General features: G+C 43.8%; 1 protein-coding gene across 1 annotated transcript; it reads left to right on the top strand.

Moving 5' to 3' along the window:
• Positions 1-5,843: 5,843 nt before the first annotated feature.
• Positions 5,844-9,747, top strand: rsph3 (radial spoke head 3). The gene is made up of 8 exons (XM_062468523.1): positions 5,844-6,114; positions 6,452-6,539; positions 6,646-6,787; positions 6,937-7,082; positions 7,201-7,404; positions 8,350-8,512; positions 8,932-9,018; positions 9,318-9,747. Exons 1-8 carry the CDS (start codon positions 6,002-6,004, stop codon positions 9,404-9,406), a joined length of 1,032 nt encoding a protein of 343 aa, XP_062324507.1. The 5' UTR covers positions 5,844-6,001; the 3' UTR covers positions 9,407-9,747.
• The last annotated feature ends 18,218 nt before the right edge of the window (positions 9,748-27,965 follow it).

Below are 27,965 nucleotides of genomic sequence, written 5' to 3'. Positions count from 1 at the left end.
TAGGTTACTTAGTTAACGTTGCAATTACGGACTGGCAACGTCACAAAATTACGTTGCTAGGAGGTCGCGGTTACGGACTGGCAACGTCGGAAAATGACGTTGCTAGGAGGTCGCGGTTACAGACTGGCAACGTCGGAAAATAACGTTGCTAGGAGGTCGCGGTTACAGACTGGCAACGTCGGAAAATGACGTTGCTAGGAGGTCGCGGTTACAGACTGGCAACGTCGGAAAATAACGTTGCCACGACGTCGCGGTTACGGACTGGCAACGTCACAAGATTACGTTGCGGTTACGTTCTGGCATCCCACAGATGCACGGTCCCGCAACGTCGCCAAAGACGTTGCGGCAACGTATGTTTGGTCATCGAGTGACGTTGCGGCAACGTAAGGGCAACGTAACTGTGTTAGCTGGGTAGGGAAACTTAGACAACTCCAGAGCTCTGTACTTAGTTGATTTCCAACTGCTGCATTAAAGCTGATATTATCGGACCTCTGCGACTCCAGACCACTCTTTCTAGAACACAGATTTGTGTCATTGAATACTATCATTACATATTGGAATAGACACATAGATATATGAATCCTTCAATAGCCTGACAGTTACGTGCACCAGGACATTTGTTTGGCTAACGAAGCATGTAGCAAGTAGTAGGCTACTTATGCAAAAGTATAAATTGCATGTTAAACGTCAAAATCGATAGCCAAACAATTATCCTGGTCCACGTAACTCTGTCATTGTGGCATTTCGTTCTTCTGTTGTGGACTATTAATTTTTTCTTCTGAAAAGTCCTGCTTCCTTCAACTGTGTTTTTAGCGTGCGCATAGGCTACTTATTTTAATGTTGTGAAACGTTAACAGCATCTCTAGGATTATTTCATAGGAATGTTGCTGATTAAAATAAAGAGTAGTGCAAGTCATGACTCTGAATTGTTTACACAAATGTTTCTTCTTTTCTTCCAACCAAAACGATCAACTTCATGGTAATGACAGAGTTACGTGGACCAGGATGGTTGTTTCGCTATCGATTTTGACGTTTAACATGCAATTTATACTTTTGCATAAGTAGCCTACTACTTGATACATGCTTCGATAGCCAAACAAATGTCCTGGTGCACGTAACTCTGTCAGGCTATTGCATTTTGTACTTCTGTCAATCAATTCCTTGTTAGTTACTGCATCCATTCAGCAACAAAGTGTAGTACCAACCCTTTCCGTTTTGAGTTGATGTAATGTGTTTTTGAGTTAATGTAATGTCGTTTCCCATTTGGGGGAGCGTGTCCTTGTGTTGGGGGAGGTGAGCAAAGTCATCCTATTTGGGGGGAGTTGACTCGTATTTGGGGGGAGTGTTTTCATTTGGGGGATGCACTCATGTTAGTGGGTGTGATTTGCACTTCAGGGCCACCGTAATTCTATCATGGTTTGTTGTACTCTAATGATTAATTATACATTTTAAGATCTAGTATTAATTTTGAGCATGTTTTTGCACCCCCAGTTTTAAAACCTAGATTCGCCTCTAGCCTGTAGTATGCTCATTATTTGTAGGCTATTCACATTTTGATTTAACAATTATACATTGATATGTGGATATAATAATTCAAACCTTTCAAAGTGCCAATACACACATCTGTATAAGCCCAGCATGAGGTGTGTAGCCAACCAGTACTTGTTTAAAGCTGTCATAACCGGGTTCATAGGAAGATTAGATGGATACTTTGGGACTTCAGGAAGTGAAATAAGGATAACACTATTCAATAAAAAGTGCTTACAAAGAAACGGTTGCATGTGAGGGTCATGTAAATCAGTAGTGTAGGGAGTGGATGTGGGATCAGTGCAAGTGTAGAGTGTGTAGAGAATCATTACAAACTAAAAAGCAAACAGTGATGATGTTCCTGCTAGTATGGAGAGACCCAGCTTGTTAAAGGGCTCAGCTTATTAAGGACCAAGGCACAGATCACAGGTGTGCCCTTGCAGCAATCACAGCTCCTCTACCTGCCTGCCATCCTGCAACAGAAACAAAGACACAGAAACAGAAGACAAGGGAGAGGAAACCCAAACATTGCACATAGAGCCAACAATCTGACATGGTTTATGCCATCATCAGAACAGGCGTAACCTCCCAATCACTACAAGTCATTCAGGCAATGGTAATTTCCTATTGACAGCTGTGAACAGTATCCTTTCTCAAGTAGGATTTAACAATTATAGCCTACCGAAGAAGCCGTGCTTTCACTGAACCACAACCTAGAATAGTCTAGGTGACCACAATACAGTTTGTTTCATGCTTGTAAAGTTTGCATTCATTACATTTGTTATATTGCTTGTATATGGTTATTTCCCAACATGTGGCAACAGTGTAGTGTAATAGTATTGAGTTTATTTGATGTGTTTGCTAACTTGGTGGTGCTAATGAGTTACTAATGAATGTAGCCTATTGCTAATGAGAGTTTTAATTTATAATTTTGCCTTCTGACTACATTTCTTTGTTTAGCACTGGTGTAGAAGTGCATGATAGCAAATTAAACATCTTCAGACCATCAGTGAAGGTTTCAATTTTTTTGTGTGGAGCAACACTAACAAAACCAGCAGACTGTTATAACCTGATACAAAAGTTTATTTGACACTAGCCTATTGATATTGCTCATAATATTAAGCTAACACATGATTCTATACCATTAAATTCACAACTGCAGACAAACTTACAGGGTTAAGACTGAAGACATATTAGATAGTACCCAATTGCTGTGAAAGTACAAAGTCAATTAAGTCAATCACCAATTACAAGTTCAAGACAAAATCAACTTATTTATTATAGATCTATGAAGTGCAGGTGTCTGATACAAGGTTGAGCAACTCAGAAGACTGGACAAAGAATACAGGAGTCAGGGCAGTCAAATAGTATCACAATATGGGGAGTTTTACTCTCACAAGAAATATCAGGGGGTGATAATCAACATAGTCTTTGCAAGCACAGAAAGAGGATGCTACATGCTAGATAGCTTTTGTTTAGGTCTTTAGATATAGGGCTCCTAGAAATGGCTTTGACGCTCCTCCTATTTTCCTCGTTCAGAGTTGTATGGCATTTTACACTTTGGTAATATTGTGACCACCTACCTACACTAGTGTCACAGGCATTTCCTAGTCACTCCTTACAAAGAACTAACTTATGGCTATGCAGGCATAAGCAAACAGCAAAATGTGAGTTTATCAATGATACAAGCAACATAATTCATATAGGAATATTTCTCTCCTGGACATGACCAAGGGTTATGTTCTCATGAGATTAATATAGCAGGGTATAGATCAAACGTTGTTTATTAGGCTATATTCAGAGTATTCCAAACAGTATAAAAGTAAAAAAGTAATCATTATCTTTTTAATTATTGTTAACTGATCAGTGGTTAAGCACAGACCTCTTCAATACACAGCAGCCAAGGGGTGTAGGGTCAGAGACTACGCCTCTAAAACAAAATGTAAGGCAGTATCAAAAATAGGAAAAGATGAAAGTTAATAACAAATAGACTACATATTAATTTATTTTCAGTCTTTAACAAGCAGTGTTTTGGCTACACAAAGGAAAGAATGACAGTGACATAGGCTACAAAAAGAAAATACACCAAAAAAAGATATTAAGATATTATCCACTGTCTGTCTTGTCCTTCTGAAAGTTGTTAAATTGAATAGGCTGAAGCTCAACATTTAACATCAAGTATAGCCTAGAATTTACAAACGAATTAACTTTCATTTTAACGTATGCCACTTGGACCATGTCCTGACAATAAATAAACAACATTATGCTACATGTTTTGCCAGGATAACTGGATAGACCATTGAATGTTTATGATGTTTGACTGGGTACAACAACGCCATCAGTCAACCGACTGTAAAAAAAAATGTAATGACGGGCTAGCATATAGCACAACTTCTGTATGATACGCAAAGTGTGTGGCATCCTTTAGCCAAATAATTAGCCTACATTTTTCTTAGAGATTGAAGGGCTAGACAACAAATGTTCTAATGAATCTCTGACTAAAGTCATCTTCTGACATTGCCTTTGCTCCGTGTTAAAATCTCAAAAATGATGAACTGGCAAAAACTTTGTAACTAGGCCTATACATTTACTCTAAAATGTAGGCTACTTAAAAGTATGGCGACAGCTAGGCAGGTTCTCCATGTCCCTATCCGCCCCCCATATACCACAACCGTTGGAGAGATAGGCAAGACAGAACAATCCACCGGAGGTATGCATACCCGCCTATCAGGGCATCGAATTTAATTTGGTATGTTGTGCATGTTTGCTCTGTGTGGGTGTTGCTGTATCCCGTGTATCAGCGCAGCGCCACGATTGGCTACGACTGAGCAAAAGATGTTCACACCAGACGCGCATTTCTCCGCGCCGGTCACCAAACCTTTCAGCTACTCTGAACTTTCCTTTACGCTGACATGGTACATAAACATGGCATTGGCTATATCCCAGCATTGATCCTTATCTACGTTGTCCTTGTAAAATTGTTGCTGACATACAACAACTCCCTGTGCTTTTCAACTTCGAGAATTCATTTGATGCTGATTTTAGAAATCGACTTGGGGGTTCTCTCTCGGTCGGCTATGTCTGCGTGTGTGTTGTGTGCAACGCGTGACAACTCGTTTCTCTCAAACAAACAAAACAACTACGGGCATGCTAGCTCAACGGATCAATCCGTTTTATTTTAATTCGTTTTCATCAGGGTAACCACATGTAAAGGACGTTCGTTACCAACATTGTGTAATTATAAAGTCTACAACTTTACAAATGTTCACCGTAGTCTACAATTAATGGAGTCAAATCTTAATAACATGTTTTTTTTATTCAAATATATCAACTAATATGGTGTATTTCATCATCTTGCAGCCGATTTCGCAAGCGTCTCTGCGAAATCGGCAGCGCGAGTGACCTCTCACTGGTCCTTTCCTTTCGTTTTTTTTTTCCACAGGTACACTTGCACTTATAGCGGTTCACGTTGTTTAATTGTAACTTGTTTAACTACATGCTCTTATGGTTCTTCCCTTTGGCACTTACTTTGATTGTTCACAATGTGCTTCATGTTTTGGCTACTCGCAATGTTTTTGTGGCTATCTTGTTGTTATGATCAGTGACCTATGCACTTTGTAAAGCTCTCTTGGAAGTCGCTTTGGATAAAAGCGTCTGCTAAATGAATAAATGTAATGTCTTACTGCACATATACAAACAAATAACAAATACACTGTGTTTATTGAGTGAATTTTGACAATGGCAGTCAGTGTAATAGTGTGTGATATTCATGCCATAAAGTCAACATTTCTGTGTATCGCCAACCTGTTATGAATATGGTAACTATATTGTGATATTTACGATTACAGGTAAGAACGATATATAAATGTATCGACCCCCTGGTTTTTACCTCTTTTGGGGGGGTCCGAGCCTTAATCGAGGGGGTCAGACCCCCCCAAACCCCCCCGTAATTCGCACACTGGCAACAACGATTTACCCTGTAAGAAATTGAAAGGACATAAGTACTCGTTCATTCAACCTTTGACGTGTAATCCATGTTGAACATGCAAAAACTACAATCAAATCTGAGATTTCTCAACGACAAGGTGAAAGAGACCAATTTAGCCGGGAGTGGCCAGGCTCTGGTAGCGCTGCTACTGGACAGTGGTGTTGCAATGGAGCGTTCTATTGGCTTTCACTTCTTGTCAATATAAGTTTGTTGGCGCTACCTAGTGGCTGTTACCAAAAAACATCAGAGTTTCGCCTCTTGCCCCTGTTAAACATTCTATGAGCATGTCGAATAACAAAGGAAGTGATGCAATGCCTTGTTTCCGGGGTGCCGTTGCCATGACAAACATCAACTTTGCGTTTGTATTCAATCACATATGGTCATGTTAACATTAGTTCAGCGAGCTGTATTTAGTTTATTTTCAGTGGTATATGTATGTTTGGCAATAGAGTACAATATTTAGGTGTTTAATAGTACAATAGTAAAATGACATCCGTTTTACAGCCTCAGAAGGAGCCAACTAACGGCACATACACGTTCTCCAGTCGTCCAAGGCCTGTACAAAACCGCACTACATACAGGGAGCCTGCAGCAGAGCAGTAAGTTTGACGACGTAGCCTGTAGATCGTAGATAGACGACAAATGTGTAACCTAAATAGGAAATTACTCTGGGTCACTAAACCCAAGTGTTGTTATTGACTGTTGAGTTTGGCGCCTTACTGTAAGTAGGTGACGCTTGTGCAGCACAGTAGTAAGCAGTACACAGAGGTGTTCCCTTCACTGACTGAATGTGACTGCAGATATAGCTATAACGTTACTAGCTAGCCAGCTAAGCGAGCGTGCTATTCACTGTCAAGAAGTGTGTCAAACCAAAGACACTGTCGCAATAAGAAGTTGTACTGTCTTTATGGAAGAACATTTTCTCATACAATGTAGAACTGATGGACAATCCAATTATGGAAACATCATGTATGATCGTCGAGTTGTCAGGGGAAACACATATGCCCAACACATCATACCGATTGTGAGTACTCACTCAGTATTGAAAATCACTGCCTATCAATCTGAAACTGTATGAAGTACTGTACAGAAGGAAAGGAGAAGTTGAATACTATGTGTGTCTTTGACAGACTGTGCAGCCTGACCCTATAGAAATACAGAGACAGCAGGAGGCCAGAAGGAGAGCCTTTGCTCGGAAGCAGGCCAAGGAGCAGTTCAGGCCCAGGACTCCAGAGGCACTAGAAGGAAGGAAGCACATAGACGTACAGACAGGTAAAACACTACAGGCTCCTAACAGTCTTCTAAGTAGAGCTAAAGTAATTTCAACAAGACAACTTGACAGCATAACGTAATGCGATAATATAACTTTTTGAGAGCGAAGCAACCCAGAACTTATGAAGGTCTTTACCTGTGTCATGTAGAACTGTACCTGGAGGAGTTGAGCGATTCCGTCGAAGATACCAGTGTTGAGTGCCAGACTGATGCATTTCTGGACAAACCGGCGACGCCCCTCTTCATTCCTGCCAAATCAGGCGAAGACGTGGCCACACAGATAGAGGAGGGAGAGGTGTATGAATGCTGATTGCTTTTCTAGCGCACACACAATTAGAAGTGAGGAGTTATGTTATTAAACAATACAGCATTCAATTAATTTAACTAATTCTTCTGGGGGCCCTTGCTTGCAGCTGTTTGACTTTGACATGGAGGTCCGCCCGGTGCTAGAGGTTTTGGTGGGGAAGACGGTGGAGCAGGCTCTGCTGGAAGTGATGGAGGAGGAGGAGCTGGCCAGCCTGCGGGCGCAGCAGCGAGCCTTCCAGGAGCTCCGCAACGCTGAGCTGGTGGAGGTGCAGCGACTGGAGGAGCAGGAGAGACGCCACCGCGAGGAGAAGGTACCACGCCGGCAGACAGCCCTGACATGTACAGTTATGTCTCAGTGGGATTTGGGTCTATGGACGCTTGTTCCGTTCACCACCGGCAGCAATGCTTTGATTGCGGAAAACTCTGGAAGGGCTAAAGGCCGAAATATGCTTCTGCGTCTCCGTTTACGGATGGGCCGGCGCACGGATACGCACGGATACGGACGGATAGACTTCGTTTATGGTTCTCCGTAGGCTGTGGGTGCTGAAAACAATTCACCGGCAGAAGAGTAGGTGGCGCAACGGTTTTTTGTAAGTCGTCGTGGAGTGTTTATTTACCTAGGTTATCGAGAAGTCGGAGCAAATTTACAAATTAGCCGTTTCATCAATAAAATACGCACATTTTCAGCAACTACACTGCCCATTTCTCGTCACATTTTAATTCAGATGCTGATTTACATGTACTGTTTAGCTGAAATATGAATTGTGAAAACTTACAGCAATGGCGGTCAAAGGATTCTGTTCGTCCTGTTTATCACGGCAACCCCGCCCCTGACGCAAGCGGTTCTTAATACTGACCAATCACAGCTAAGGGTGTCTCCGTAGCTCTCCGGGGCTCTCCGAAATTACGACGGATAGTTAAAAAATTCAGGAGGTGCACGTCGAGCTCTCCGAGGGCTGACGGAGAGCTCGTAGAGGGCGTTCCACGGAGACGAGGGCGTTCCCATGTGTCCGTTTTTCGAAAAACACAGAAGCATATATCGGCCTTTAGGTGGAGAGCGCAGCTGCGTAATCATCACTGAGATCATTGACGAGAATAAATGGGGGAGTGAAGGGTTAAATATAGCCTATGCCGTTACTGTACACGTTTGATGCTGATGATACGGTCACTTTTTATGATTGATTTATTGACTTTCTGGTTGCCTTCCATTAATTGGCCCACACACATGGTTGAATAATTGTTTTCTTTGACCACAGGAGCGTAGGATGGCACAGCAGAGGGAGGTGCTGGAGAGGGAGAAGGAGACGGCAGAGAAGATAGCATCCCGGGCCTTCGCCCAGCAGTACCTGGCTGACCTCCTCCCATCCGTCTACACCACCCTTAGAGACCACGGCTACTTCTACGACCCTGTGGAGAGAGGTCGGCTCCCCCCTCCCCCTCCTCCCGGGAGGGCAACTGCCCTCCACCACCTTCCATTCCACTTCAGCAATCACTTACATAAGGCATTTTGGCACACAAAGAAATCACAAAATATTGAAGCAAAAAAACACAGTTCACATTACAATATAGGACAAGGGCTGCCCAGCTCTAAATCAGATGGGTAAACTAGGATTTGCGAAACATTAATGTCAGGACATATTGACATATTATTCAGTTAGTTGACACTTTTATCCAACGTGATCTACAAATAGTGCATTGAGTACAAAGTACAGGAGAAGAACAAGGATCAGAAGTGTATTTATATCACACTTTCCTTATGTTTACAAGTGCATATCCATCACGTTTTTCTTGAGAATGCATCTGTGATTTTTGTGTACTTTGTCCTCCCTCTCCCCCAGATATTGAGACTAGGTTCCTCCCATGGCTCTTTACAGAGGTCACCAGAACTATTGAGAAGAGATACGTGGCACGAACCGTTCTTGACAGTAAGGAAGGCATTAGGAACAAAGATTAGGACATATTTTTCTTTCCAACATCAGAACATTAAGTCCTACGGATTTATAATGCCAATGCATTGATCTTATTATTGTCAATTCATGGTTTTTACAGCTCCATCTAGTGGTTGGCGTTTAATTTGCAGTGGTTGTGGTTTATCTCTTCTAACAAATGAATTCCTTTCACCTGAAAACCAATAGACTGCTGGTCATTGTCTAGATGGTCATTAGTAGTAGTGCAACAGTAAGATACAATGACTGTCTGTCCTCACTCTCAGTGTCTGTTTCAGTGCTCCTCCGTGAGGTTACCCAGAAGAGGCTAGACTCCTTCCAGCAGCCAGAGGCTCAGCTACCTTCTAAAGAAGAGTCTATGGGCTAGATACAACAGCCTGGAGATAAAACCCACATTCTTTAACAGAAGTGGTTGTTGGGATGAAATACATTTCAAATATAATAAACCCTCTTACATTCTGTATAAGCTACTTCGGTATGCCATTATATATAAAATGGCAATCAGTTTGTGTATGTGAGTGTGATCACCAAAAATCCTTGAAATCCGGTAGACAAAAATCTGGTTTTACAACTTGACAAACTGACACTTATAATGTTGACTACTGCACTTTTTTTTGTTATGGTTAATTGAGTTAATCCAAGTTCACTTGTTTTCACTTGCCAACCATTAATAATGGATTCATGATATCAAAGTAAATTCAGCATTCTGACCTCAAGGTAAATGAGTGATTTGAGGACCTTTATAGTTCTGTGGTTTAAAAAGAAACCAAAGCAAAACCACAGAAAATAACTGAAAAATCAATCATGGCAGACTTTTGTTTCCTAGGTTAATGTTTTGCCTTTGGTTGCTGTTTCTAATGTTCTTTCTAGTTTCGAACATGTTTCTCTTCCTGCTCTTCGTGACATGGTTAGTGGTATGAGGCCGTCCTCCTCTCCTCATGATATTGTCCCAGCGATTATAAAATCATCTTTTATAGGGGTGGGAATCTTTTGGTACCTCACGATTCTAATCAATTCTTGGGGTCACGATTCGATTAAAAAACGATTCAAGATTTTTTGAAAAACATTAAAAAAAAATATTCACATAAATTTATGAATCTATCTGAATCGCTAAATCGTGATTCAAATATGAATCGATTTTTTTTACCCCACCCCTAATCTTTTACATCGCTTGGACTTAGTATCCAGTCAATTATAAATTCGTCCCTGGATCAAACTTGCCTGAATAATTACCGACCTGTGTCTAGACTGGTCACTGATCATAACAACGAGATAGCCCCAAACATTGCGGGTAGCCAAACATGAAGCATACATTGTGAAACCAAATAAGTCCCAGAGGGAAGAACAATAAGAGCATGTAGTTAGACAAGTTACAATTAAACAGCAAGAACCTCAAAAGTGCAAGAGTATACCTGTGGAAAAAGCAAGCAACAATAATATATATTACAGCGAGTACAATAATTTTAAGACAGTTACAACAAACCAACAAGAGCAACAAGACTCTCAATAAGAGTCATTGTGATCCTGGGGGAAACTAACATCAGGTCCAGCCAATCATTCCTAAGTGCCGTTGTACTCCCGGAACAAGTGCGTCTTGAGCCTTTTCTTGAAGGTGGGGAGACAGTCAGTGTCCCTGATGAAGGTGGGGAGTTGATTCCACCATTGGGGGGCCGGACAGGAGAAGAGCTTGTGTTGGGACCGGGTGCTCTCGAGCGGTGATGAAGAAAGTGTTTTGTCCGTCTCTTCATAAATGGAGTGACTAAGTTCAGTTGAGTTCTGGATTTTAATAAGTATTATCAATCTGCAGATTGGGAGAGAAAACCAGACCTCTGACAATAAAATGACAACATGACACCAGGTTTAGGTCTCAATCTTGTCTCTCTCAGCTCTGAAAGCCGGAGGACCATCTTTTATAGGGCACAAGAATGTAAACATAGATTGTGACAGTCAGGCAGTAATGACGTTTCAACAGTCTCAGAGAAAGAGATTCACTGCTCCCAACACATGACAACTCTCAGACTAGAGAGTTCATAGTTGGAGTCTATCCTTGTAGTCATGACAAGGAACGTTTAGCCAGTACTTTCTCCTGACCCGAACATCTATTAACCCTGACACAGACACAATATACTCTATTAATAGTAAGCTTACATGAGAACGTACTAACTAGTATCCAATGACTAGTTCTATTGATTAGTGAATAATTTAAGCACACAGGAAATCCCAATTTCTTCCACAGTCCCCCCTTTTGACGTTTAACGTCAACCCAACAAACATTTATCAACTGTTTATCTGGGGCCTGCTGTAGTGCCTTACATTTCACAAGTTTCATAACATTTCAAAACCTTAACAATCAAACAATACTTAATCTGTTACTACTCAGCACAGCATACATGATTATAGGATTTGAAGAAGTATTAGATAGTACCCAATCAGGTGAAAAAGTACATAGTCAATGAAGTGAATGGCTCCTAGAAATGAACTTAACGCTCCTTACATTTACATTTAGTCATTTAGCAGACGCTCTTATCCAGAGCGACTTACAGTTAGTACAGGGACATTCCCCCCGAAGCAAGTAGGGTGAAGTGCCTTGCCCAAGGACACAACATCATTTTGCACGGCTGGGAATCGAACTGGCAACCTTCAGATTACTAGTCCGACTCCCTCACCGCTCAGCCATCTGACTCCCTCTATTTTCCTCGTTCAAAGTTGCATGGCATTATACACTTTGGTGATATTGTGACCTCTGATTCATCCTAGTAACACAGGCACCCCCTAGGACCTTACAAAAGAACTAGCGTATAACTATTCACTTCATAAGAAAACAGTATAATGACAGTTTATCAATGATTCTAAAATATAGGCATATTTCTCTGCTGGACATAACCACTGGTCATGCTCTCGTGAGCTCAACACAGCAGGGTATAGGTCAAACACTGTTCATTAAATTCAGAGTATTTCAAACAGTATAAAAAGTAATAAAGTAACCATCTTTAATTATTGTTAACTGATCTGTGGTCAAGGACAGATCTATTCACATTGCATACAGCATTGTATATCAGTTGGAAAATAGAAGGAGGCAAATGGCCATCTTTATTACATTGGCAAAATAGTCACTTGGTACTTGAGATTACATATCAGACATTTCAATCATTCCCAGGGCAATAAAGTAATCATCAGTCTTGCTTGCTTTTGTCTGTGGCTTGATTTGGGCTACCATAATCTTACTGGCAGCCTTACGAGAGCCTACTGCACAGCACTGTACACAGCAGGCAGTACACATCTTCCAAGCACAAACCACAATCAGCACAACAACTATTAACATGCCCAATCCAGTGATTCCTATTTGAATGATAGTCGAGTTGAATGACCCCGAACCCCTGGCCTTCATCTCAGAAGCAACCGCAGTTAAGGCGTCGGCTGTCTCATTACCAATGGACTCCAACCCTACTGCTAAGCTCCTAATATCTCTATCTGTGGAATGGCAGCTGAAAACGTGAAAAGTGACTGTGTACTATTGAATCCACGTGATGTGATCCCAGTTTCTTAGCATCTGCATTAATAATACTTCTCTTGTGGCCTTCTTTTCCTGACCAGTCGGCCGGCAGGAAATAATAAGCACTCTTACCACATACCCACATGGTGCCATTGTTAGCTGCACGAGGAACCCAAAATGGTGATGCCCTTATACTTACAGGTCCATCTGCAACAGGCAAATCATGCAACAGGCTGTTAGCATACATACCACAGTGTGGTTACATGTATTTTCCCAAATACCTTCCCATAATTATTTAAACAATTAATCAACCATATACTACATATTCTGTAGTATGCTAAAGGTGTAGGAATAGCATAGTCAGCAACATCAGGAATTTATGTCACCCGCCCAAATGGTATACAGGACAAGTAACATTGAACTCAGATACAATTGAACTTACAAATCATCCAGTAGAGTGTGAGCATACATGGAAACCGTATCGTTGCATGTATTTTTTCCAACACTCTCACTGTACCACTGTGCCATACACATAACCATGCAGGTGGGGCATATTCAAGAGATGACTGACTCGTTCGACAGAACAGTCACATTTGTCACATCCAACCCTACACAACTTCTTGACCTTACACATATCAGCCATTGACAGAGGGACAGATATCAGGACAAGCTCTCCCAGCTGAACGTGCCCGACTCCACCTGCAGGTGGATCACAGACTTCCTGTCTGACAGGAAGCAGTGCGTTAAGCTGGGAACACAAGTCTCTGACTCCCGGTCCGTCAGCACCGGATCTCCTCAGGGCTGCATCCTTTCTCCTCTGCTCTTCTCCCTGTACACCAACAGCTGCACCTCCAGTCATCCGTCTGTCAAACTTCTGAAGTTTGCGGACAACACCACCCTCATTGGGCTCATCTCTGACGGGGATGAGTCTGACTATAGGTGGGAAGCTGACAACCTGGTGACCTGGTGTAGCCAGAACAACTTGGAGCTCAATGCTCTTAAGACAGTGGAGATGGTTGTGGACTTCAGGAAGAATACAGCCCCACTCACCCCCATCACCCTGTGCGACTCCCCAGTCAACACTGTGGAGTCCTTCCGCTTCCTGGGCACCATCCTCTCCCAGGACCTCAAGTGGGAACTGAACATTAGCTCCCTCACCAAAAAAGCACAACAGAGGATGTACTTCCTACGGCAGCTGAAGAAATTCAACCTGCCAAAGACAATGATGGTGCACTTCTACACAGCCATCATTGAGTCCATCCTCACCTCTTCCATCACCGTCTGGTACGCTGCTGCCACTGCCAAGGACAAGAGCAGACTGCAGCGTATCATCCGCACTGCTGAGAAGGTGGTCGGCTGCAATCTGCCTACCCTCGAGGACCTGCACACCTCGAGGACCCTGAGGCGTGCGAGGAAGATTGTGGCCGACCCCTCCCTCCCTGGTCACTCCCTGTTCCAGCTACTCCCCTCTGGCAGAAGGCTGCGGTCCATCAGGACCAAAACCTCACGCCATAAGAACAGTTTCTTTCCATCTGCTACTGGCCTCTTCAACAAGGCCAAGGACTCCCATTGACATTCATTCACTTATTTAACTATTATAAGTCCATCTAATGGAAATTTCAGTATGCATAAGCCACTTTATCTCAGTATCCGATTGCACTATGTTGACCATTCACGCTGCTCATTATTCTTATTTTTATATATATTTGATTTTATATTTAAATTGTTGTATTCTTAGATTGTTTAGTTCTTAGAAATAGTTAAACTTTTGTACTTTTACTTAATTTAAGATCTGTATATGTTTAGTGTTTTGCACCTCCCTGCCACAGTAAATTCCGTGTTTGTATAACATACATGGCGAATAAACCAAATTCTGATTCTGATTCTGATATCCCTGGATAACCTCCAGAATGCTTGGGACTCTAACCACAAACCCTGCAAGGTCTGTCCCCTCTAATGCTGCGTCCAGTCATTTTTACGTCCACGGTAAGGTGTTGTTGTACAGATTGTTCTTCATGTGTGCTTTATGATGAATCTCAATGTTCACGTCAGTATAATTGGGAGCGTGCAATAGTGACTCTCGGTGTGGCTCATGTATGCGATGTCTGTGGACTTGTGCGTCCAGTATGTCTGGATCTCATCTCTCATCGTAGCTCAGGCAGCGGCCTCGGTTTCTTTGAAACAACCGAGGGCCTCCGCCACAGTATCCTCTCGTCGCCCTTCTGGGTGCTGTCATCTGCTTCATGTAGAGGCCGGAGGAAGACTGAAAGTGTCTTCCCCTCTCCAGGCTCCTCTCTCTGGTTTCCTGTCTGGGTGCTGTCATCTGCCTCATGAATCACACATGGGGAAGAGAGGCATGGTAGCAACAGCAGCCCCTCTCTGGCTTTCTCCACATGTGACTCACCTTTCGACGTCTTCAACACCTCCGGGTGGGTGCTCTTTGGGACCTCCTTCTCAGTGCCCCTGGATTGGAGTGCTGGATGGCGGGGTCCTGGTTCTGGCTCAAATCGGTCCGCTGGACTGGAACCTGCACCCGGATCAGCCGCTGCAAAACGGGTCTCCACCCTCCTTGGTGTACTCCTGGAGGAGTAACCCAGTGGGGATGAGACAAAATGACAAGTTGGAGCAGGCACCATTTGGAGGTGCACCTGCTCCTCCACCGGCCCCTGGCTCTCCGTTGGGATCCTCCACCGTTTTGTTCGGTGGAGGGGCCATTTTGCAGTCTGTTGCATGAATCCATGTCGGAAGACCCTCCACTTTCACAGCTGTGTGAGTCACCAAGAGATATGGTATGGTGGTAAGGTAAGGTATGGACCGGTCCATCTCGGTGAGAGGGCAGTCCTCCGTTTGTGCACTTTCACATAGTCTCCCGGTTGATAGGGATGACATGGCTCCCCAGCGGGCAGCTTTCACCTGTGAATGCACAACCCTGGCTGCTGTAGTTAGGGCAAAACAAAAGTTTAACATTGTATCATTCATCTGGTGGATATCCATCTGTTTCAATGATAGTGGGGGAGAGACAGGCAATTTCATTGGTCTCCCTAAAACTATCTTGTGTGGGGAAAGTCCATTCCTCCTCTGGGGAGTGGACCTCATGGCCATAAGTGCTAGTGGGAGTGCATCAGGCCATTTTAGGCCAGTCTCTTCACATATCTTGGCTAGTTTGTTTTTCAAAGTTCCATTTGCCTCTCCACTGCCCCCGCAGACTGTGGGTGGTAGGGACAGTGGAAATGCTGGTTGATCTGGAGCGCTTTACAAAGTTTCTGAACAATTTGATCTGTGAAATGTGAACCTCTATCACTGGACAGTCTTGTGGGGGTCCCATATCTACAGATCACATCTCTAATGAGAATCTTGGCTACCGTGGTAGCATCAACTTTCTGACATGGGTAGGCTTCTACCCATTTTGAGAACATGTCAACAATTACAAGTACATATTCAAAATTACAACACTTGTTCATCTGCATAAAATCAATTTGTAAATGAATAAAAGGACCACTTGGTGGCGGGTGGGCTGCGTCTCTTCTCTTTGGTCCCTTTCTGGGATTATGCTGCTTGCAGGTATGACACTGAGCACAATGTTGCTCAGCCTTTGTGGAAAAACCAGGAGCAAACCAATCTGTATTTACTATTGAGACCATACCCCCCTTGCTCGTATGGGCACATCCGTGCGCCATGTGAGCCAACCAAGGGAACAATGCACGTAGAATCTTTCACACAGCCAACAGATAACCAACCATCCCTCTCAGTGTTATCAGCAGCGGCTTGAAGGTCCGCCACAACATGAAGACAGGGAGTGCGTGTTTCCGGTTGCTGAGACACAAAATATAGAGACCTGGGACACATCAGAGGATTTGGCCGCAGCCTTTGCTGCTAAATGAGCTCAAGCATTTCCTCTTGAAACATAATCTGTATTGTTAGTATGAGCCTCACACCTAACAATAGCTAGCTTTCTCGCTAGTAGTATTGTAGACAACAAATTATCCATCATCTTTCCATTCTTGATTCCTCCACCTGAGGAGTTAATGAAACCTCTTTCTCGCCATATGGCACCAAAATCGTGAGTAACTCCAAATCCATACCTCGAGTCAGTGTGAATATTTACAACATTGCCTTCTGACAAACAACATGCCCTTGTCAAAGCAAACAACCCTGCCGGCTGTGCAGTGCATTGTGGAGACAGTTTACCAGATTCGAATGTCTCACTGTCCGTACAGACCGCATATCCGGAGTTTAGGGAGCCATCCCATGCTCGGGACGAATATCCATCTACGTACAACACAAGTTCAGCATTATCCATAGGTTTGTCAAACAAATCAGGTCTGGGTGTTAGCACTTTATCGACAACCATCTCACAGTCATGTGGTTCACCATCATCAGGGGTGGGCAACAATGAAGCTGGATTCAATGGGGACCATCTATGGATCGTAATGTTACTTTGAGTCAACAATATCAGTTCATACTTTGTAGCTCTAGTGGCTGACAGGTGTTGAATTTTGGTGCGTAACAGAAGAGCACTTACTGCGGGAGGAACCATCACTGCCAAGGGCGACCCCAGCACTATATCTGCAGTTGCCTCCACACATGTTTCCGCAACACAGCCTGCTCGTAAGCACGGGGGGGAACCTGCTGCCACAGTATTTAAAGAAGAACTCACATAGGCGATAGGCCTCCTAAGATTACCATGCTGCTGGGTCAGTACACCCTGGGCAAACCCTTTGGCCTTGTGGCAGTACAGTGTGAATGGCTTGGTGTACTCTGGCAGATCGAGAGCTGGCACCTGGGCCCAGGCCTGCTTGAGAGATACAAATGATTTATCAGCTTCAGTGTTCCACAACAAGTGAGTATCAGTCTGGCACTTCATTAAATCAAAGAGAGGTTTAGCCAACACGGCATAATCAAGGATCCACTGACGACACTACCCGGCTGAACCTAGGAAAGACTTGAGTTGTTTTGGTGTTTTAGGCTTCGGTATCCATCGGATGGCCTCCACTCTATCAGGCGTCAATAGACACTCTGTACCTTTGAGTGTATGGCCCAGATACTTGACCTCCTCAGACCATAACTGCAGTTTTGCCTTTGAGGGCTTGTGGCCCTTCTCAGCCAGTGCCTGTAACACAGCAATAGTGTCCTGTTGGCAGGAGGCAAGATTCTTAGAACATATCAAAAAGGTAATCAATATACTGCACCAGAGTAGAGCCGGGTGCTAAGGTGACATCCTGGAGGTCCTCTCGTAATGCTTGACTAAACAACGTAGGTGATTCGGTGTACCCCTGTGGTAGAACTGAAATGTATAGTGGACCTGGCGAAACGTGAATGTAATACTGACTACTAATGTGATACTGGCTCTCTTCTGCAATGGGAACAGAGAAGAAAGCAAACAATAGTCCTTCACAGAGCAAGAAAGTAACAGGGTTACTTGGTAAGTATTGTAACAGGGTTAGGCACAACAGGATGTATAACACAGGCATTACCTGCTTATAAAACCCATAATAAACTTCTAAGTATTTTATTTAGCCTTAAAGGATCAAATTGACCTTAAGTCTACCTATGACTCCTTGTTTCAACAAAGCATTAATAACTGGGACAATACCTTTCCCTACTTCTCTATTACTAGCATACTGAGGTACGGTTCTCAAGAGTCGTACTACAATCAATGATAATAACAACTTGGGTAGCATTCTTAATGCGCCCAATATGATTAGCGTGTGTGGACCACAGTAGCTCAGGCCCAGCTTCTAGCAATGCCACATCTGCGGTCGCTAAAATCTCTGCATTCCACTGCTGGGGGATGTGTATGGGATTGCTAGGCCAAGTGTTCTTTATCCTAAGGAATAGATAAGAAAAAGTCAGTAGTGCATTTCATTTCGGTTCAGTTTGCACAACAAATTACTTTCCAACAGATTTACTTGTTATTTACTTTTACATAGTTGAAAGAAATACATGTTCATCTTTCAAAGATCCATCTATCCACCCATAAGAGCTAACTGACAGTTGTGTCCACAGGAACCCCAGAAACTACCACTATCATCTCATTGATTTGGGTACTGTGTACTGTTGAACTGGCTAACCTAGTAGCTCTGTGTCTTACTTGAAAAAGAGAAGCTCTCTGCCTCCCCTATTCTTGATTATTATTATTTTGATTGTGGCTGTTTACTGTCTGAGTGTCGTTGAGCGGGAGCGGTTGAGTGCAGTAGTATGGAGTATGTGACTGAAGGGTACTGACTATTTTCTGTATACTGTGCCTGGACTATCACCTGCCCTGTGGCGTATCTGTTTACAGAGTATGCACATATCCCTGTCTATCTCTAACTCCCCTTGCTGCCTGCTCCTGGCTCTCCTTTTTCCTTTAAACATATTATTTTCTTTCCGTAAGACATTCATTTGCAATGTCATTAATTTCTCAACTTTCTTTTCTGCATTCTCCTGCATCAATGTACAATTATGTTTGATATAATCCATAATCATATCAACAGTTTTGTTCTCCCAATGTAGAACCTGTTTCTTAACTTTTACCTGGAGTTCAGGAAGCAATCCACATATGAACACATTACAAAGTGGCATGGGGATGCAGCTGCTGTAAAACCAGAATGTTTTTCAAAAATCCTAGTAAGTTTTTCCAGTTAATCAGTAGGATCCTCATCTTTTCTCTGTTTGCGATCATACACTTTGCTCCAGTCAAGCAACACCCCTTCGGTATTACTGTCATTAAACACCATCAGGAATCTATTTCTCAACACACTGGGCTGGAGTGCAACCTCTAACCCTTGATTCAAATCAATAAAAGTATGTATGGCATTGATAACTATTTGCAAATCTCTTAGAAATGTTGCTGAGTCCTCTCATGTCAGGAAATCCCTTTCCTAGCTCCCTCAGCTCAGTCACTGACCATGGGCGATAAAGGTACTTAGGCTGTCATACATCAGGACATGGATATGCACACATAGGGTTCATTGATACCTGGGGGTTCAACTGATAGTTACAGGCCTTTCATGGTTGGGGTATCTCTTTCTCTGGTTGATTGACCTGAACCCTTTCCCCAACCTCATAAGCAGTAGTGCTTCTTCTGTTCTTAGGCCTTCCTGACTAACCTCACCAATCATATTTTCTGTGGTATGAACCTCAACCTTCTCTTGCAGGTTCTGTGCTGGCTGCACTTGACCCGCTGCTTCCACTAACACTGCATTTTCCCTGTCTCTGGCTCTCCTCTGCATAGCCACAGCTATCGCAACAACATCATCTTCATCGTCTGTAAATAGGCTTCAAATCTTAGGTAGTCTCTCGTTTCCCTTGAGAATTAGCGCTACCGTCAGCCTGTTTCACAACTACTGACTTCTCACAATTCGTTTTGGCACTGTTAGTCTGTTCAAGCAACTTCATGTTAGCATGTTCAAGCAATGTCTCGAGTTCCCTCACTTTATGACTTTAGTCAGTCTGATCATGTTTTAACAATGACTCCCGGATGCTCTGTCTCTCAAACTGCTCTAGTTCAATTCTAGCAGCCTCTTGTTTGTCTCGCTCAAAACGTTCTAGCTCACTTTTCTGTTCATCTTGTCTCCGTCTTTCAAGACGCTCCGGCTCATTCCTAGCTTCTCTATCAGAATCTATTTTAGCTTGATCTGACCGTATTTTCTCAAGATAGACAATGCCACATCGTCTCATCACATAGCACTGTAAAACGGTCACAATATTGAAGAATAAAAGAACTACAATATCATGTGGTAGTGAACTACAAATATGGCCTTTTCAATCCAAACTATCCTCGCCTTCCGGGCGCTCGATCATGGGACGCACATACAAAGGCTCAACTTTTTAGGAACGCGCATACAATAATTTCAACTCCGTTGAAATTATTAAAATAACCACAATTCATGCTTGCGAGAGACGAGTTAATGAATAAACTGCCAGTCTATCTTTCCCTTAGTATTTTATTGTGTCCCTCGCTGATCATTTAATGCCAAGTTTGTCAGTTAAAATCCTAACTGTCCCTTTACATTGTCAAAGTATCCCTCACTTGTTTAAAACCACTTTACCCTTAAAGGTTGGTCTCTTGCATAAAGCCTTTGACTCTAATACATTATGACCGCCCACCTACTGTGCTTGGTCTTAAGAAAAAGCCCAAAACTTAATGCAGTTACAATTCAAACCAAAATTAAAGTCCCAATAAGATCTCTGTTCAAAAGAGAAAAGCCCAAAACAAAACTTAATACAATTCAATTAAACTTAATACAATTCAAACCAACATAAGATCTCTGTTCAACTAAAGTTTTCAGCTGTAAACATGCATTTTAAAAGTAACACATACCTTTCCTTGTTTGGTTCACCCCTGGTCTGTATCTGTAAAACCATACTCTCTGTTAACAGATCCTTTTCCCCAGATCAAGAGTATGGGACGTATTCTCTTAACAGATCCTTTGCCTCAGATCAAGAACACAGATTGTTTTACATACCTTTTCAATACTTCACGTGACCAGAGTTCTTGTACGCTATCAGAGTTTGCCAACTCTGACCAAGACAAAGTAAAAATAGCAAGTCAATTAATGACCCAAATTTACTAAACCAAAACTCTAATATTATCTTCCTAGCCTAGCAAACTCTGGTCTGCTAAGACCAGGCTCCCAACTGAACGTCACAATAAAAGGTTCTTAAATTGTTTACGTTACCAGCATCACAGAGGGACAGAAGGCGGACCAAGCATAAAGCAGTCCGTGAATGGGGTTTTGGAAAAGGATCCCCTTACCTTTTACATTTACATTTAGCAGACGCTCTTATCCAGAGCGACTCACAGTAAGTACAGGGACATTCCCCCGAGGCAAGTAGGGTGAAGTGCCTTCCTGGATCTGGTTCTGCAATGCTGCTGCTCGACAACGCCAATTGATGAAGAAAGCGTTTTGTTCGTCTCTTTATAAACAGAGTGACTACGTTCAGTTGAGTTCTGGATTTTAATAAGTATTATCAATCTGCAGATTGGGAGAGAAAACCAGACCTCTGACAATAAAATGACAACACAACACCAGGCTTAGGTCTCAATCATGTCTCTCTCAGCTCTGAAAGCCGGAGGACCGTCTTTTATAGGGCACAAGAATGTAAACATAGATTGTGACAGTCAGGCAGTAATGACGTTTCAACAGTCTCAGAGAAAGAGATTCACAGCTCCCAACACATGACAACTCTCAGACTAGAGAGTTCATAGTTGGAGTCTATCCTTGTAGTCATGACAAGGAACGTTTAGCCAGTACTTTCTCCTGACCCGAACATCTATTAACCCTGACACAGACACAATATACTCTATTAATAGCAAGCTTACATGACAACGTACTAACTAGTATCCAATGACTAGTTCTATTGATTAGTGAATAATGTAAGCACACAGGAAATCCCAATTTCTTCCACAGCGGTGGGACCACCAGACGGTTGTCGGAAGAAGACCGTAGGTGGCGGGTGGGGGTGTAAGGCTGGAGGAGAGACTTGATGTAGTCGGGGTGCAGTCCCGTTCACCGCTCGGAAGGAGTCTTGAATCTGATACGGGCCATGATGGGAAGCCAGTGGAGGGAGATTAGGAGCGGGGTAACATGGGAGCGTCTGGGTAGATTGAAGACCAGACGGGCTGCCGCATTCTGAATCCTCTGGAGAGGGCGGGTTGCGCATGCTGGGAGACCGGCGAGCAGCGAGTTGCAGTCGTCCAACTTGGAGAGGACAAGTGCTTGGACTAGCAGCTGGTTGGAATGCTCAGATAGGTATCTCCTGATCTTCCAGATGTTGTAGAGGGTGAATCTACACGACCGGGAGAGCGCAGCAATGTGGGCTGTGAGGGAGAGCTCGTCATCCATGGTCACCCCGAGGTTCCTGGCAGAGGATGAAGGGGTCACCGTCGCCGATCCCAGGGTGATTGAGAGATCGTGGGAGATGGAGGGTTTGGCCGGGATGATGAGGAGTTCTGTTTTGGCTAGGTTCAGCTGGAGGTGGTGCTTGGTCATCCAGGCGGAGATGTCTGTGAGGCAGGCCTCGATCTTAGCTGAGATCCCAGGATCAGTCGTGGGGAACGACAGGTACAGCTGCGTGTCGTCAGCATAGCAGTGGTAGGAGAAGACATGGGAGGTGATGATTGGTCCAAGCGAGGTGGTGTACAGGGAGAAGAGGAGGGTTCCAAGGACGGAGCCCTGTGGGACACCAGTGGAGAGCTGGCACTTTGCCTCCCCAGGAGACTTGGTCGGATCTTCCCGACAGGTAGGATGACATCCACTGAAGTGCAGATCCAGTGATGCCCATCTCAGGGAGTTTGGCGAGCAGGATTTGATGGTTAACCGTATCAAATGCTGCAGAGAGGTCCAGCAGAATGATGACGGATGACCTTGAAGCCGCTCTGGCAGACTGGAGGGCAGTGGTGACTGACAGGAGGGCGGTTTCTGTGGAGTGGCCAGTCTTGAAGCCCGATTGGTTGGGGTCAAGCAGGTTGTTCTGAGAGAAAGTTTGACAGCTGGTTAGATACAGCGCGTTCAATTGTTTTAGAAAAGAAGGGTAGCAGTGATACTGGTCTGTAGTTCTGGAGGACGGCTGGATTAAGGGAGGGATTTTTGAGTAGAGGACTAACTCTGGCCCGTTTGAAGACAGAGGGGAAAGTGCCGGAAGTAAGAGAAGAGTTAAGGACATGGAGAAGAAAAGTTATGATGGAGGGAGAGATGGTTTGAAAGAGAGGGGAGGGGACTGGATCAAGGGGACAGGAGGTGGGGCGATGAGAGAGAATGAGGTCAGAGATCTCTGCCTCTGACAGGGGAGAGAAAGAGTTTAGACATTTAGTTGGGTCAGTCATAGAGGGTGAGTGGGTAGGAAAGGTGGGTTCAGGGAACCGACTGCTAATGTCAGCAACTTTTTTCTCAAAGAAGGAGGAGAAGTCGTCTGCTGTCAGGGTGGAGGGGGGGGTTAAGAAGGGTGGGGGGGGGGGTTAATAAGGGTGGAGAAGGTAGAGAAAAGTTTGTGAGGGTTTGAGGCAGAGTTAATTTTGTTCAGAAAGTAGTGGGTTTTACATTTAGCATCAGTTATGCGGGCAGAGAAGGATTTGAGGAGGGAGTGATACTTATCAAGGTCCAGACCGTCTTTGGACTTGCGCCATCTCCTCTCAGCTGCCCGAAGGATGGACCGTTCTTCACGAATAACATCCGTGAGCCACGGGCAGGAGGGGACAGAGAGTGTCGAGTGATGCAGTAATGTGGATAACAGGGTGTTAGTGGCAGTGTCGGTGGGGTGGGACATGGACTCGTCAATGGGAGGGAGGGAGGATGTTACAATGGAGGAGAAATGGGAGGGGGATAGGGAGCGGATGTTGCGGCGGAAAGTTACGAGGGGATGGGAGGTAGTAGGGGTTGGAGGGAGAGAGACAGAAAATTGGATAAAGGAATGATCAGAAGTGTGTAGTCGCAGTGTTTCCTCTATGTTTACTAAATTTCTGCCGCCACGGTATCAGAAATACGGCTGTCAAATTTTTTAGGACGTCTATCAGCAGTGATTTTTAGAGTGCATGTCGGAGAATAGCACGGACACGCGCTTCACACCGCAGTTGAGATTGCGTGTGTGCGTCCCTGAGAACTGTAGCGTAAATCGTATAACTTGTGTTGTCAGTTCATTTAAGCCTGTTATTGTATTAGTCTATAGTTCTTGCTAATTTAAATTAAGTTAACTGGTGATTTTCGTTGTTTGTATTCTTCCCCTGCTAGCTACAGTAAATTGCACGTCTGTTGATTCGATAGCGATTGCTGCCTTTGCTCACGTTTCTATTTTAAGTGCAAAAAGAATATTTCCCATATCTCTTGAAAGCTTCCCTGCTCGACTTTTTTTGTGTAGATTTGACTGTAAAACTGTATAATTATGAACCTTGTGACATGAAGTGAAGACATAGCTGCCGCCTAATACTGTGCGGTCTACCGGGCGACATTCTCACTCAAATTTAAAGACTTTCGTGCCCCAAATCAAAATTCTGATGTGACAGATCAATGGGGAATCGCTTTCTCTCTTACAGGCTGTCCTCGACCTTTTTGGTCTTTTTAAATTGAACTATTTGTATAATCCGTGTAATTCTCGAGCCGTTATAAAGGCTATATTTTCCCGGTTTTCTGCCACCATGCTGCGCGCGCATCCCGAATGTTTACAAACAAATAATTGGTCTATAGGCTACTGACCATTTACATTAAGTTGTTACGTCTATTAATTGGCAGCATTTATGCCATTTAGAACATATTTTATGAGTGGAAGGTCTCTAAGTATCCTAACCTTATTGCTTTAGGGTAAATAGGACCAAAATATGTCCAATATTACATTAGCTATTAGAATATTACATTAACCTGCTCCGAAATATAGGGTTAGGGTTCGAACTTTGTTTTGGTGGGGAGCGGGGGGTTCGGACAAACCTGCCCCCACTGCTAAAAAGAAATCCTAGAGGAAACACTGAGTCGGGTTACAGAGGTTAAGTCAGTGATACAGTTACGTGTCAGGATGAGATCGAGCTGCTTTCCTGCCTTGTGGGTCGCCGGTGTGTTCAGCAGCTTCAAAGTCGAAGGAAGTCAGAAGCAACTTGAAGGCGACAGCCTGCGTTCTTTCAAGGTGGATGTTGAAGGTGGATGTTCCCCAAGGAGTATCAGCGGCGTTCCATCATCCGGGAGGACGCTGAGGAGCATGTCCAGCTCCTCCATAAAGTCAGCTAGCGGCCCTGGTGGGCGATAGAGGACAACTAAAAATGCTTTGATAGGATCAGTTAGCATCACATAATGGTGTTCAAATGATTTGGCAGTAACAGAGTGAGGTGGATGTGTATTTAATACGTGGGGAGAGAAGCAAACCTGTCCCACCACCTCGCCCGGATGAGCGAGGTGAGTGAGAGAACGAGTGGTTGACGGAGAGAGCAGCTGGAGTTGCAGTGTTCTCTGGGCGGATCCATGTCTCTGTCAGCGCAAGGGCATGAAGAGAAGCATGAGATGCAAACGCCGGGATGAAGTCTGCCTTGTTCACAGCAGACTGGCAGTTCCAGAGCCCTATAGAAAGAGGGAGGGCAGGTGGAGAAGATCTGGGTAGGTAGCTAAGATTAGAAGTGGAAAGTATATATTTTGTGACATATCTACGTCTACGTCTGCGAGTGGTGTAATGAGCGGGAATGCTAAAGAAACACATGCTAGCTATGAATAAGTTCTAGGTGTATTAGAATACAAATAGGTTAATACTCCTGCAGGACTGACATTGACTGACTTCATGCAGCACCGCAGCCGGCTGCAGGCAGCTGACTTGAAACAATGAATTCTCGTTAGTCTTTTTGTCAAGTGTCATGCGACGTTCTTTGTACGAATTTTTAATGTGGTGTCAGAAGGAGCTGTGATGTCGTAGAAAATACGGCTACAGCCTTGAAACAACCCCAAATACGTGATTAGTAGCCTACATTCGGGTAGTGTCTATGGGAAGCAGTTGTTTTAGAATAAGCCAAAACAAGATGTTTCCTGAAGGCCAACGTAGTTAATAAATACGTAACGATTTAGCTGATCTTTTATGAGCTAGAATAGCTCGCAGTGTAAAGCAATGTGCCTTGGTGTAATACGTGTTTTTGCTCTAGTGTGATCGAATCCCACTTCATGCGAGCCTGCAAATGTTTTATTTTGTCTCCATTTATTTTGTCGTGAATGGATGTAATGTAGTGCGCACGTAGCCTATACTTTCATACTTTCATATTCGCTGCAGCAAATATGCGATCCGACTTGAAAATCGCCAGTAATATGTTTGTGAATTTGTGACGAATCAGGTGATAGAGGAAGACTGATATGTGAACGCACAGCTGGGGAACCAGTTAGCGTGGAAACCAGTTGGGCGACAACACCGGCTGTGTAACCGAGCGCATTTTCTGAAGAGCAACTGCACGGGTTCTAATGACGACACAGCTATTTCATGATTGGCCAGACTCACACACGACAACTTTGACGCTTGTTTTGTAATTATTCTGACACCTTCAGTTTCGACAATGCTAAAATCCGGACCAAACAGTTTAATTGAATAAAAAATGTGTTGAAGAAAAGGTTTTAGTACGCCTCTTCACTAACGGAAAGACTAAGTTTAATTATAAATAAAGTAAAGTAAGCAAACATCGCTTGATCGGCCATGACTGACTAGCCTGGCTCTGCCCTCCTATGTACTTCCGCTCAATTTGGATTTTGCTTCTGTACTAGGTCTGGGATTTCAGTGCATCAGTCGGTTTTCAGAAACAATTTTTTGGTAGGTCCAATCAGCGAACAGAGGGAGTGGCTGAGAACGATGAAGTTGATGTCGTGCACTAGTTTGAGTTGTAGTTCAGTAATGGCGGCGGAGAAAGATGCGAGCGAAGCTATTCTGCGGTTGTGGCAACGCTGCCGAATATCCATAAGTTATAGCCGGAGCAAGAACAATCCTTGCTGAGTTTTGCTGGTGGTCATGATGTTGTGGCCCTCCTCCCCACTGGGTTCGGGAAAAGTTAGATTTTCCACTTACGGCAGCTAGCTCCGTGGTGAAGGAGTTGGCTAAGGCGAATGCTAGCGATTGGTTATGGCAGATCAGAGTGGCTCTGGGCAGATCCAATAGTTTTAAACTTAAACAGAGTACCCGCCTTCAAGGAAGTTAACGCTTGTCAATGGAGCGATCCCAGACCCTCTGTACAAATGAAATGTACGAGGGTCTGGTTAGGACCAGGCTAATGACTGACATCAACGCAGCAAACCACGAGAAGCTGGAATGTCTGACTTCACTGAGCCGTTTTTAACTCCTCCCCGACTGCAAGCGGCTACTCTCACCGGTCGTTTCATGCAGCCGCAGTCCATGTCGAACGCACCTAATGTTTTGTTCTTCTGCCAACCGAGTCTTCGGGTGAATGTTTCGTTCTTCTGCCTCATACAACTACACGCACCCCTTAGGTCACTGAGGTCTGCGGACAAACTACTTTTATACACTCCCCAGTCATGCTGCATACGTACAGGTGATAGAGCCTTTGCAGTTGCCAGCGTTATCGCCCAACTGGTTTCCACACTTTCCCAGCTGTGCGTTCACTTATCAGTATGCCTCTATCACCAGATTCATCACAAATTCACAAACATATTACTGGCGATTTTCAAGTCGGATCTCATATTTGCTGAGGCGAATATGAAAGTATAAGTGCGCACTACATGACATCCATTTACAACAAAATAAATGGAGACAAAATAAAACATTTGCAGGCTCGCATGAAGCGGGATTCGACCACACAACAGCAAAAACAGGCTCATCACTGCACTGCTTTACTCTGAGAGCTATTCTAGCTCATTGAAGTTAACCAAATCAGTTAAGTAATTATTAACTATATACCTTGGCCTTCAGGTTACATCTTGTTTTGGCTTCTTCTGAAACAACTGGTTACCATAGACACTACCCGAATGTAGGCTACTAATCACATATT

This window comes from Osmerus eperlanus, chromosome 8 (genome assembly GCF_963692335.1).
Source record: "Osmerus eperlanus chromosome 8, fOsmEpe2.1, whole genome shotgun sequence".
Lineage (NCBI taxonomy): Eukaryota > Metazoa > Chordata > Actinopteri > Osmeriformes > Osmeridae > Osmerus > Osmerus eperlanus.
This window is presented reverse-complemented; position numbering and strand designations above follow the sequence as displayed.

What these genes read in the sequence shown, in the direction of transcription:
- rsph3 (XM_062468523.1), top strand. Translation starts at nt 6,002, where the DNA reads ATGACATCCGTTTTACAGCCTCAGAAGGAGCCAACTAACGGCACATAC. An exon ending in GCACATAGACGTACAGACAG is followed by an intron (nt 6,788 to 6,936) that starts GTAAAACACTAC and finishes TGTGTCATGTAG; the next exon opens with AACTGTACCTGGAGGAGTTG. An exon ending in GACGCCACCGCGAGGAGAAG is followed by an intron (nt 7,405 to 8,349) that starts GTACCACGCCGG and finishes CTTTGACCACAG; the next exon opens with GAGCGTAGGATGGCACAGCA.